A 13523-nucleotide genomic window follows, 5' to 3' on the forward strand; every position below is an offset into this window, starting at 1 on the left:
TAGCTGGGGGCAAAATAGAGTAAACTCATTCTTTTAACTGTTAGGGGTTGTTTTTGATTTTTAACAGAACTGGAAGGAGATGTTGCAGACAGAAGCTAATCTCATGGCCCAAAGTATTTGTGCTATTTTTAGATTTTACGAAAAATTGGGATGCAAACAACTAATGGAAATGTAAAAAAATCTATCTAGCCAAAACTGTATCAATCGCCACATACTGAGCGGCTATATGGGGGATATCAGAGGTGAGGGCACTTCAAATCATAGAGGATACATTTGTCAAAAGATTTCTCTCACTCCCTTTAGTAGGCAATAACTTTATTGCTCATAAGGAATCATATGTTCAACAAACTCTTGTCTCATTGGGGCTCTCATATTTATATGAACATCTGTCCTTATGCCAACAATTCCCCAAAACAAGATGAAAAGATATTTTTATAAAGAAAGCGGTTGCAGAAAGATGGGATATATATAGAGGCAAACAATCTGTTAAGATCTTTGACAGTGTACCGTACATTCCACTAGACTCTAGCTCTTATCTTTTGCTCGTAGAGAGCAGACAGCATTGCCACATTTTGATCAGATTCCGATTAAATTATATTCCCTTAATGTTGGGCCACCCGAATAATTTTTTTTCTATAAACGATCTACCGCCTTGCCCCTGTGATAAGGCAATTCAATTTACTGCACATATCCTCTTTTTTTGTCCATTTTATACAACAGAGAGAATTTTATTGTGCCACTTTTAAATACATTTTCAGTCCGTTCTTTTGCACTTGCCATATTTTATCAACCAGAAACTGTGTTTGTGCGTTAAGCATTGTCATCAATCTTATTGGCCGCTATAAAATCCTGCAAAGCTTTATAGTACACCCTTTCTAGTATTTTAAAATGATTGTCTGACTAGAAACTTGATGTTTGCTGCTATTCTTATCTTTTTTAATATGACATTTTTATTTTTATTGTTAATTGGCTGATATGTATTGTAATTATTTCTCTAACTCTGGTTCTTAACAATATTTTATATGTACTTTTATGCATCCTCTACTGTAATGTGAAATAAAGTTATGTGATTATGATAACCCACCAGATTGACAATGCCATAACTTTACTTAAATAATACAAAAATATTGAAAATGTTTGATCCTCTTTGAATTAGTTTTTTGCTTAGGAGAATGTGCCTGAATAAAATGAAAATATTTTCAATTTTAGGATAGCCTTTGCACCATTTTTCTACTTGACCTCCTATTGAATATTTTAACCTCTTAATTTGAATATTTTGTTTATTTTGTATAAGGTGATAGATGTTGGTTGGTGACAAAAGTTTAACACTATGACACGAAGAACACACATTATGTCCACCCTTGCTGTTCTGTGTTGAATCTCGATTTACAGAGAGAACATCTATCAGGCAGTTGTCACATTCTTGTGTGTTAATTATGGTTTGCAGCAAATTCATGGTTTAAAAGTTAATAGCAGCGTGAGAGTTTCATAAAAGGTCGTTTTTGGTTTACTTTTCAGGTGGTGTTGCTTTGTAATGCTTCATGCTGATCAAGATGGAGAAAAACTGCAAGCCTTGTTTCGACTCTTAACAGAGCTACTAGAGAGAGTGAAGATTGTAGAGGCTCTCAGTACAGTTCCTCAGATGTATTGTTTGGCTGTTGTGGAGGTTGTAAGAAGAAAAATGTTTATAAAACACTACAGAGCGGTAAGCAGAATGTTTTCCATGTCTGCTAAAGGTGATGAAGAATACTAGATCTGGTGTTTTGGAACGGGATCTACTGACCATCATGTGCCACACTAATCCGTGGTTAAGCACAATGATTAATTGCGCGAATAATTTCTCAATTTGTGAATCAATAGGCTGTGTCTTCAGTTACTTGCTTTAATAATATCTTTCCAGAGTATGTTTATGTAATTGGAGTTCCAGCTTAGGCATTTGTGAAATAATAAACTTGTTGGTATATTATACATCATTGAGCCATACAGTGTTTATACGTTATTATCTTTTTTTATTTGCAACAGTGGGCCAGCGCTTTAGTTAAAGATGGCAAACATCTCTACGAAGCTGAAAAAACAAAAAGGGAAACTTTTGGGAAACTTTTTAGTAAGTATTTTTTTTTACAATATATTTGTTTTCAACTTCAGAGTCTCTTTCTAGGTTTCAGGCTTGGTATTATACTGTAGTATTTAATAGCATGAATTTTTTTAAAGACAGGTAGAGCCAAGTTCATATATAACAAATACAATTTGTCCTCGGGAAGGGCTTTGCAGACTACACGCCATTCCATTTTGCAGCCTGAATACGTGCATTGGGCTACTGTTCACAGCTTAAGAATTGCCCTTTTGATGATTTCCATAAAAAAGACAGACAGATTTCAAGTACTTGAGTTTACTATGAGAAATGTGCAGTTTCTATGTGGTAATTTCATTTTATGGTATTCTGTTATTCTGCTGCTAGCTCATAAGGTGATAAAAAGTTAGCCAGTTGCCTCAAGATATTACATCACCAAGTGCTTTTTACCTATAACATGGTAGGTAAACTATGTGAACATTTTCATGTGTGGGCTTTGCTCTTTAAAACTAAAGAAGTAAAAGTACATTTTCTCAATTGTATGCAACAATTCCGGCTGGCGATGAGCTAATAGGAGTACCTATATTATGACCACTGATTCCTACAGGAATACTCCAAATGACCATTTATTGAAGTAAAACGTTAAGATGTATTTTTATGGTCATTTACCTACTTTTATATTCCAGCTCATATGAATAGGTAATTTGACTGACTGAATGACCGCAAGAGATCTGAAATAGATCATCAGGAAACTGATTTCATTTTAATAATTGTATTTACTTCAGAAATCGCTACGCCTTGTATCCTAATTGGTAGCCCTATACAGTTTTCTAGAGACTTAAGGGAGGATATATTTAACTGCTTTCTTTTTTTACACTATTTTTTATATTAAGTACCAAGCCATACATAACATGTACTATAAAAAATAATGATTATCAATGTTACATGAGTGCTTGTGTATCCTCGTTTATTTCATTAAGTATACATAAAAGTAGCCAAACATGTAGGAGACATCTACTGATACGTGGAATATAGGTCAATAGTAAACAGTCAGGCTTGTATTCATGGCCCAAGAAACATCTTGGTCCATGCCTTATCATCTGTGCAGTAACCCGCTACTTTTTAACCCGCTATTCCCCACCCACCCCTCCATCTCTCCCTCACCTCTTATGTAATTTTTATTAACAGTGAGAAACCTTAGTGAGAAACAACAAGAAATGTAACTTGTCACTGCTGGAGCTCTATTCCAAGTCTCAGTCATATTACAACAACACCAACATTATCAGTTCTGTTAGTCAAATAAGAGTAAGTAATCTGATGGTTGAATTGCAATTAGTCCCTTGCCGCCGTATAGGCCCTTCAGATTAGTATCCATCCATTAGGTGGCCTGATAAATCGGTCCTGGGTCTGAAGGATATGCTCCGCCGTTAGAATATAGTTAAACGATCTTTAGCCATAACTAAACAGTAGGAATAGTATCCGTTTTCCAAAGGTTAACGTGGCGTTATAGTTTGGTGAAAATGTCACTATAAATGTAACATTTTTAACTTAAAAAAACAATGAAGTTTTCCAGTCTATTGTTATTGCAAGTAACTATAACTAGCGCTATCGCCTTGCATCTCATGACTCGTCTATTACAACACACATGAGATGTTCATTGATATCAGTGATTACATCACAGATGTCATCTGACATTACATAATTGATGACCGCACTGTACATGGTGGGGGTGCAAGTTATGGTTGTTTAAAATACCTATAACTTGTGAAGGTCGATTTTGTTTTAGTTTGAAACATTACAATTAAACTGAGATTTTCACCTATCTGTCTATCTATCTATCTATCTATATATATATATATATATATATATATATTACCTACTGGCGATAGCCAGTAGGTGTATATATAGTTAGGATTGTTTTCCATAGGGAAATCGCAACATTCTATTGGGAATAACTTTGGCGCCGGTTGAGGAATCCTCCTGAAAGTTTCCTTAACTTTGCATCGCGGCGCTCCTGTCCTTCCCTGAAAGTTTGGGGGGGATTCGTCAAGCGGGGGCCGAGATAAAAGGGTGGTCCCAAAACGTGTTTTCACCATGTTAATTTCCATAGGGCGGTTGGACTCATTTTTAGCCCGAACGGCTGAATGGTTTTCCACCAAACTTGGCAAAATTGTAGGGACTGGTAGCCCGATGTGCCTTTGCTATGTCTCAAGATATGTGCTCCAGTGGTTTTTATGAAAATTAACTTTGAAAAAATATATATTGGGCTACATTGGGCTATATATATGTTAGAGCCCAAATGTAGCCCAATGTAGCCCAAAGATGGCCACCAGAGACAAAAAAAACAATGTAGACCAAATATCAGCCAGATGTAGCCCAACTATAGCCCAATGACAGAATGTCCCAGAGTGTTCTAAAGAACAACTAGAGCGCTAACAGTCTTACTTATGACAAAAGTATGGCACACCTGAAGTCATCTTGATTGGAATAAAGTGTTAACACTTAAAACATTTAATTTGCAAAGGAACAAAATGAGGGGGTTCATTTTGCCATAGAAATTATGATTAGTGCTGAAGAAAGAAAAATTAGGGCACATTTTGAGTGACTTCTCAAATCCTCTTATATTTCATTAAAAAAATTCTGATATGCAGTCTCCCAAGATGGCCACCAGAGACAAAAGAGCCTGTGCTTAAAAACTCTGTTAGCAAAGCAGGCATTTGAGATTTAAAAAATGTTTTAATATATAAAAACGTTATCCGCTAATAGAATTAGCATTTAAAAAACCTTGCGAATTCAATGAAAAAAACATAGGTTTCAGGCCTTATATAGTTAGGAATTAGCATTTAAAAAACCTTGCGAATTCACTGAAAAACCCATAGATTTCAGGCCTTATATAGTTAGGAATTAGCATTTAAAAAACCTTTGAAATTCACTGAAAAAACCATAGGTTTCAGGCCTTATATAGTTAGGAATCAGCATTTTAAAAAACCTTGCAAATTCACTGAAAAAACCATAGGTTTCAGGCCTTATATAGTTAGGAATTAGCATTTAAAAAACCTTTGAAATTCACTGAAAAAACCATAGGTTTCAGGCCTTATATAGTTAGGAATTAGCATTTAAAAAACCTTGCAAATTCACTGAAAAAACCATAGGTTTCAGGCCTTATATAGTTAGGAATTAGCATTTGAAAAACCTTTGAAATTCACTGAAAAAACCATAGGTTTCAGGAGTTATATAGTTAGGAATTAGCTTTTAAAAAACCTTTGAAATTCACTCAAAAAACTATAAGTTTTAGTGGTGTTATAGTTAGCTGGACATTTTACTCATACAAAACCATTGAAATTGCTCCTATATAGTTAGTTGTACTAACTATATTTCGCGCACCCGCAATCCACTGCTGATGATGTCACATATTAGATCATTCATGACATGGTCAGTGACATCACTGATGACATCTCAAATGACATCACTGATGACATCACGGATGACATCATCCACGTGACAATCACATATACCTTTTCATACACTATTACAATTTTTCATCACTCTTTGTAAAATACAGAGTATCATATTTAAATCCATTGTCACAGCAATACAAGTATCTAAAAATCCACTCAGTGATTCATAGATGTATACACACATCTAATCACTTACCTATGGATTCACTCATACATGCTGTCAATGAACAATAGAACACTATAAAAAATACTTATACATCTATATCGACATTAAACAACAGCACGCATCCTATTCACATATGAAGTCATCCTACTCACTTATGCAAACAATGGATCATACTTACATATTTACTTAGCAAAACACTTATACAAACACCACTTCTTCTATTCATTTAGATAGTAAGTCATACATAGTGAATTATAAAATCATTATTACAAGTATACAGTTATCCATACAGTCACTCACACAATCATTGTGTCTTATGTATACTTATTTATATACAACAACTGACACATACACTGCCTTTTATTTTTCTAGTTTGTTGGACCTGTACCATTGAGAAATATATTTGCTCATCACCACACCCATAAAGATATTCACTCACCCAAACAACTGTTAGAACATGTAGTTTTAACTTCATATATCTACTGAATCAACTATTCACACATCTTTGGACAGTCACACACCCCCCACCGAACCACACACACTTTCACACTCCCATACAAATACTCAGTTAACTAATCAATAACTAATATAGACTTTCACATAGCTAGTAACCAACTGTAGAATCAGTTTACACAACAACTGACAAAGTGAAACAGATATTCACACAGTTTAGTCACTATCCACTATATTTAGTGAGACATTATAAATTGGTCAAGTAAACAGTCAATTACACTGCTACTAAATCCTCCATCCAAATATTTATTTATATATATCCACTTATTCTTCAATGCAAATTGCTATATATATATAATGCATGTTTAAATAACGAAGCAAACCACATTCACTGGATGATGTCATCAGTGATGTCATCAGTGATGTCATTTGAGATGTCATCAGTGATGTCACTGACCATGTCATGAATGATCTAATATGTGACATCATCAGCAGTGGATTGCGGGTGCCCGAAATATAGTTAGTACAACTAACTATATAGGAGCAATTTCAATGGTTTTGTATGAGTAAAATGTCCAGCTAACTATAACACCACTAAAACTTATAGTTTTTTGAGTGAATTTCAAAGGTTTTTTAAAAGCTAACTCCTAACTATATAACTCCTGAAACCTATGGTTTTTTCAGTGAATATATATATATATATATATATATATATATATATATATATATATGTATGAACGAAGAACTCCCAACAGCAAGAAGAGAGCAGAGGCCCAGGGGGAGGTTCAGGAAACATCTTTATTGAAGCGGTTCTCTGTAAATGGCGGATGCATTTCGGCATGGGTTGTGCCTTCCTCAGCGCCCAGAGAGATGTGTGGGGATGTGGGTGGGAGCTGTAGTGATGAAGTGCCCAGCCGCTCACCGATAGGATGTCATCCAACTCCGCCCCCGCAGCTCACCTGAGAACTGGAAACCTGCCTAGTGGACTACAGGACCCAGCATGCCGTGTAGTGGCGAGGTGAAAAGCTGCTGGAAGATATGGATGTGAGTGCGGCCGCGTGGATTACAAGCTGCCACGCACAAGTGTGTCCCAAAATTTTGCAGCAACAAAGTAGTCTCCTTAGGTCCCCTTGACCGCATCAACCCCCAAGATGCCGGGATTACAAATGGCGGGGGCGAGTCCGGGAATCCAGTTTCACCCAAAGTGCAGCGCCGTGGCTGCAACACCGCGGTATCATCGTCCCGAGAAATGGAGGTGGACCTGGGTAAGTATCAGTAGCCTGATGAGAAAAAGTCCGCCGAAGCAGCAGCCAGCAGAACCCAGGCCAACTTGAAGATGCGGGGGCCTCTGTAGCGCGATTCTGGCCTGCGCGCATAACATGAACGAAGAACTCCCAACAGCAAGAAGAGAGCAGAGGCCCAGGGGGAGGTTCAGGAAACATCTTTATTGAAGCGGTTCTCTGTAAATGGCGGATGCATTTCGACATGGGTTGTGCCTTCCTCAGCGCCCAGAGAGATGTGTGGGGATGTGGGTGGGAGCTGTAGTGATGAAGTGCCCAGCCGCTCACCGATAGGATGTCATCCAACTCCGCCCCCGCAGCTCACCTGAGGACTGGAAACCTGCCTAGTGGACTACAGGACCCAGCATGCCGTGTAGTGGCGAGGTGAAAAGCTGCTGGAAGAGATGGATGTGAGTGCGGCCGCGTGGATTACAAGCTGCCACGCACAAGTGTGTCCCAAAATTTTGCAGCAACAAAGTAGTCTCCTTAGGTCCCCTTGACCGCATCAACCCCCAAGATGCCGGGATTACAAATGGCGGGGGCGAGTCCGGGAATCCAGTTTCACCCAAAGTGCAGTGCCGTGGCTGCAACACCGCGGTATCATCGTCCCGAGAAATGGAGGTGGACCTGGGTAAGTATCAGTAGCCTGATGAGAAAAAGTCCGCCGAAGCAGCAGCCAGCAGAACCCAGGCCAACTTGAAGATGCGGGGGCCTCTGTAGCGCGATTCTGGCCTGCGCGCATAACATATATATATATCTGAGAGGTGACAATTAGGTCAGTTCTTTTTTCTGGCTCCGTGGACTGAGCTCAGTCTTTTTATGTACTTCTTGTACTACTAAATACTTTTCAAAGCTGGTTTAATCGACCTCACTCAACATCTGCAAGGACTACAGAGGTATTTCAAGTATTTTCTGACTGAAATATTTTATTTTTTCTTATCAGAATGCCTTCAATTTTGACGTGCCCAGCTTGTGCAGAGTACTGAGGCCCAATGTTATCCAATGGGGGATAGGGGGCCTCCGGTTGGTGGCTGCTCACGAGCACGAGCAGGCCACACGGTTGTGGGAGCAAGGCTCCTGGTGTTAGGCTCAGGGCAAATGGGAATCTGAGTTAGCACCCAAACTACACCAACAGCGGCACTAGGGCTGCTGGGTGCAGGTTGCTGTTTTGAATTTGGGTGCCCCGTTGACTTCAATGGGGATTCTCCGGTTGCAACAAAAACTGCAGCCTCGGGTACGAAGATCTTCTGGAGGTGACCACCGGTTGGAGAGGTAAGTTGGGATGTCTGGTGATGCTGGGGCACTGTCAGTTGGGTCACCTAAGGTCATGGGACATCGGGTGCAGGGGTGTCTTTTGGCGTCATTTTTTTTCCCATCTCTGGCCGGAGGAATACTCCAGAAAGGGGCTGCAGGCTTTGCTTGGAGATTCGAGGCAGGTCAGATATTACCAGATCTTAGGTCAGGATTGCTGGGGAGAACACCTCGTGGTGTTGGGCCACTCGAGCTCGGGCTGTGGGCATCTGGTGCAGACTTGTGGTTTTGGCTAGGGCTTGAGACTGTGGGTGAGCAAATCTGGTGCTCACGGGAGTCAAAGTCTTTGGCATGGAAGGCAGGGCAGGTCCTAGGGGTTCTTGGGATTACTGGCTGCAGGACACACTGGGATTTTGCTGGAGCAGGTTTTAGGTGGGGGCAGGCCGGTCGGGCTGGGGCCAAGTCAGTGGGCATCCTCCTCTTCTTAGTTTTAGCACAGCTTCTTCAGTCCTTCTTCTCTTCTTTTTGTTGATTCATGTCTGAGGAGGTAAGGTTCGGGGTTGCCCCTAAATACTAGATTTAGGGGCGTTACAGATAAGTAAAGGTTGGGACCAATGGGTTCCTTCCTTGGGTATCCCCCTATTATGCAACCCTCCAGTGGCAGGGGGGCATATGCCTCTCTCTAGTTGGCTGGATACCCCATCTGCAAAATGGCATGGACTGAGAGTTGTGCTTCACCTCGCCTCCCCCACCTGAGGGGTGGGGTTGGCAAAGGTAGGCACACCTCTCTTCCTCAATCGGCTTTCCCGCTGATTCTCTCACCCAAGGTGGAGGTCAGAACCAGTGGGAGCCAGTTGCTGGAAGCAGCAAGGGGCTGGGTTAGCTCACAAAGGCGCAAGTCTTTGAAGCTTCTCCTTTGTGGACCCTGCCCATCCTGGGGGAGGAGGTTTGGCACCTCGTCCCAGGATTTGCATTGTTTCAGACCCCAGAGAGCAGCAGGCTCTTGACCCAGGGGTCCAGAAACCTGTCTGGTGGTGGGAGCTGCCACTCAGCCAGGACACTAGAGTTAGATGCGATTTGAGTGCATTTTTCATTAAATCCCACACTAACTTCAGTGTGGGTTTAATGTGCTGAGAAGTTTGATACCAAACTTCCCAAATTTCAATAAGGCCATTATGGTGCTGTGGAGTTCCTAATGACAAGCTCCCAGCACCATATACTCTCAATGGAATTACTGCATTTACAATGGCTTAGGCACTGTAGGGGTACAGGGCTCATGCACATGTACCCTCACCACTGGTATAGTCCACCCAGCTAGAGGGGTGACTGGCCTATGCCAGAGCAGTGGGTTGTAGGCATGGCACACAGCGATGTGTACCATGTCGACTCTTCACTTTGTTCTGCACCAGAACACGCAGCCTGCAATGGCAGTGTGTGTGTCTTAAGGTAAAGGGTATCTAAGGGAGGCACAATAAGTGCTGCAGCCCTTAGAGACCTTCCCTGGCCACAGTGCCCTTGGTACCTGTGGTACCATTTACAAGTGCAGAAAGAGTGCTTATTGGCAGTTTGGCAAAAAGTGAGGGCAACTGCTAAAAGAGGGCAGTGTCTTACTCAACCCCCACACCCCCACGCCCCCTGACACAAAAGAGGATGAGACTAACCTTTCCCTAGAGAGTCTTCATTGTCTACGTGGGAGAGCCTGGAAAGTCCATCTGCATTGGCATGGGCAGTCCCAGGTCTTTGTTCCACTATAAAGTCCATTCCCTGTAGGGAGATGGGCCACCTCAAACATTTAGGATTTTCACCTTTCCTTGCATTAGCCATTTGAGGGGTGTGTGGTCAGTTTGAACTAGGACGTGAGTACCAAACAAGTATGGTCTCAGCTTCTTCAGGGACCAAACCACAGCAAAGGCCTCACTCTCAATGACACTCAACAATGCTCCCTGGGAAGTAGCCTCCTGCTTATAAAAGCAACAGGTTGGTCTTGCCTTCATCATTGGTCTGGGATAGGACTGCTCCTATCCCTAACTCAGAGGTATCAGTCTGCACAATGAACTGCTTCGTGTAGTTTGGAGCCTTTTTTTCTTTTTTTTTTCTTTTGCAGAGTTTTATATAGCGCAAACTTGACCCGAATCGGGTATCAGAGCGCTTTGCATAGCACCAGTTACGTTACATGAGAACACATTCATTTTTGTTAGGCACGGGGAGATTAAGTGATTTGCCCAGAATCACAGGATGTTTGGCGTCGTTACTGAGACTCGAACACAGATCCCCAGGTCCGAGGTCGAGCGCCCTAGCCGTTAGGCCAACTCCTCTCCCCTTGAGACTTGGTGCTGAGCACATTACCTCTTTCAGGGTGTCAAAAGCCTTTTGACAGCTAACTGTCCAGTTTACTTTTTTGGGTATCTTCTTGGAGGTGAGTTCTTTGAGGGGAGTCACAATGGACCCATATCCCTTCACAAATCTCCTGTAGTACCCAGACAAGCCAAGGAATGCCCTGACTTGTGTCTGGGTTGTTGGAGCTACCCAGTCCAGGACGGCCTGGATCTTGGGTTATAAGGGTTGCAGTTGGCCTCCACCATCAAGGTGGCCCAAGTATACCACTGTTCCCTGGCCTATCTGGAATTTTGATGCCTTGATAGTTAGGCCTGCAGTTTGCAGGGCTTTTAAAATCTTCCCCAAGTGGATCAGGTAATCCTGCCCGGTGGAGCTAAAGACAGCAGTACCATCTAGATATGCTGCACTAAAGGCTTCCAATCCAGCAAGGACTTGATTCACCAACCTTTGGAAGGTGGCATGGGCATTCTTTGAACCTAAAGTCATAACAGTAAACGGATAATGCCCATCATGTGTGTAGAATGCGGTCTTTTCTTTTGCTCCTGGTGCCATGCTAATCTGCCAGTACCCTGCAGTTAAGTCAAAGGTACTTACAAAATTGTCTGCACCCAACTTACTTATCAATTCATCCGCACTTGGGATAGGGTGAGTATCTGTCTTGATGGCAGAGTTGAGCCCTCTAAAGTCCACACAGAACATCATTTCTCTGTTTCCACCCTGTGGATAAAATTTGGGGACTAGAACCACTGGACTGGCCCAGGGGCTCTCAGAGGGTTCAATAACCCCTAGCTACAGCATCTTGCTGGCTTCAGCTCTGATACTTTCTTTGACTTTATCAGTATGTCAATAGATTTTGTTCTTGATAGGTACTCTGTCCCTAGTGCCCATATCATGGGTACACCAGTTTGTCTGACCAGGGTTAGCATACTGTTGCAAGATTTGCTTGCAATCAGCCTCCTAGTGGGCAGAGAGGGTGTCTGAGGAGACCACTCCATCCACTGACCTATCTTTGGGCTGTAAGAGAGGAGGTCAGGGAGAGGTGCACTCTGTCTCCTCATCCTCATCAGTCACCATCTGCATGGTGATGCCAGCCCTGTCATGGAAAAACTTAAGGCGGTTCACATGGATCACCCTTTTGGGGGTCCTGCTTGTGCCCAGGTCAACCAGGTAGGCAACCTCACTTTTCTTTTCCAAGATGGGGTAAGGGCCACTCCATTTGTCCTGGAGAGCCCTTGGTGCCACAGACTCCAAAACCCACACCTTTTGCCCTGGCTGGAACTCCACCATTGCAGCCTTTTGGTCATACCAGTGCTTCTGGAGCTCCTGGCTGGCCTCAAGATTTTTGGAAGCTTTTTCCATGTAGTCTGCCATTCTGGACCTTAGGCCTAGTACATAGTCCACAATATCTTGTTTGGGTTATTGGAGAGGCTTCTCCCAACCCTCTTTTACAAGACCGAGTGGTACCCTAACAGCATGGCCAAACAGAAGTTCAAAGGGGGAAAATCCTACTCCCTTCTGAGGCACCTCTCTGTAGGTGAAAAGCAAGCATGGTAGTATGGGCATCCCATCTCCTTTTGAGCTTTTCTGAGAGCCCCGTAATCATGCCTTTCAATGCCTTGTTAAACCTCTCAACAAGACCATTGGTTTGTGGATGATAGGGCGTAGTAAACTTGTACTGCACTCCACACTCTTTCCACATAGGTTTTAGGTAAGCAGACGTGAATTTTGACCCTCTGTCTGAAACCACCTCCTTAGGAAACCCTCTCCCTGGTGAAGACACCAGTGAGGACATTGGCTACTGCAGGAGCTGTAGTAGTCCTAAGGGGAATGCCTGAGGATACCTGGTGGCATGATCCACTACCACCTGTATTATTTGTTTCCTGAAGCTGTGGGAGATTCAAGTAGACCCCCTATGTCCACACCTACCCTTTCAAAGGGAACCCCAACAACTAGTAGTGGGATTAAGGGGGGCGTTAGGTATCCACCTGTTTTGCCACCGGCTTGACAGGTGACACAGGAGCTGACAAACTCCTTTACCTTCAGAGACATCTGGGGCTAGTAAAAGTGGCTAACAAGCCTTTCCCAAGGTTTGGTTCAGCCCAGATGTCCAGCTAGGGGGATGTCATGAGCTAAAGTGAGTAAGAACTCCCTTTACTTCTGAGGAACTACCATTCTCCTAGTGACTCCAGGGTTGGGTTCTCTGGCCTCAGTGTAGAGTAGTCCCTCCTCCCAATAGACTCTGTGGGTACCACTGACATCTCCAGTTTCCTGTGCAGTAGCTTGCTGCCTCAGAATCTCAAGAGTTGGACATGTCTGCTGTCTAAGGCACAGGTCTTCTCTAGTGGGTCCCCCTGGGCATAAGAGCTCAACCTGGTAAGGGTCAAGTTCCATAGGCTCAGTTCCTGCTGGGGCTTTGAAGACCTCTCCCTGAGGAGTTGGATCTCTTGATTCCTTTGCTGTTCAGAAGCAAGTTTTCCAGTCTTTCTTATCTTTCCTCTTGGAAAGTT

General features: G+C 42.5%; 1 protein-coding gene across 6 annotated transcripts in view; it reads left to right on the top strand.

Moving 5' to 3' along the window:
- The window catches only part of RB1CC1 (RB1 inducible coiled-coil 1), a 647143-nt gene that overhangs the window by 285651 nt on the left and 347969 nt on the right, over positions 1 to 13523 (top strand). For all 6 annotated transcript variants that reach the window (XM_078687307.1, XM_078687311.1, XM_078687309.1 and 3 more), the window contains 2 exons: positions 1519 to 1705; positions 2023 to 2104. In XM_078687307.1, coding sequence (XP_078543433.1) covers positions 1519 to 1705; positions 2023 to 2104 — 269 coding nt within the window. The remainder of the gene's footprint in view (positions 1 to 1518; positions 1706 to 2022; positions 2105 to 13523) is intronic.

Source organism: Lissotriton helveticus, chromosome 4_1, assembly GCF_964261635.1.
Source record: "Lissotriton helveticus chromosome 4_1, aLisHel1.1, whole genome shotgun sequence".
In the NCBI taxonomy this organism is placed as follows: Eukaryota; Metazoa; Chordata; class Amphibia; order Caudata; family Salamandridae; genus Lissotriton; species Lissotriton helveticus.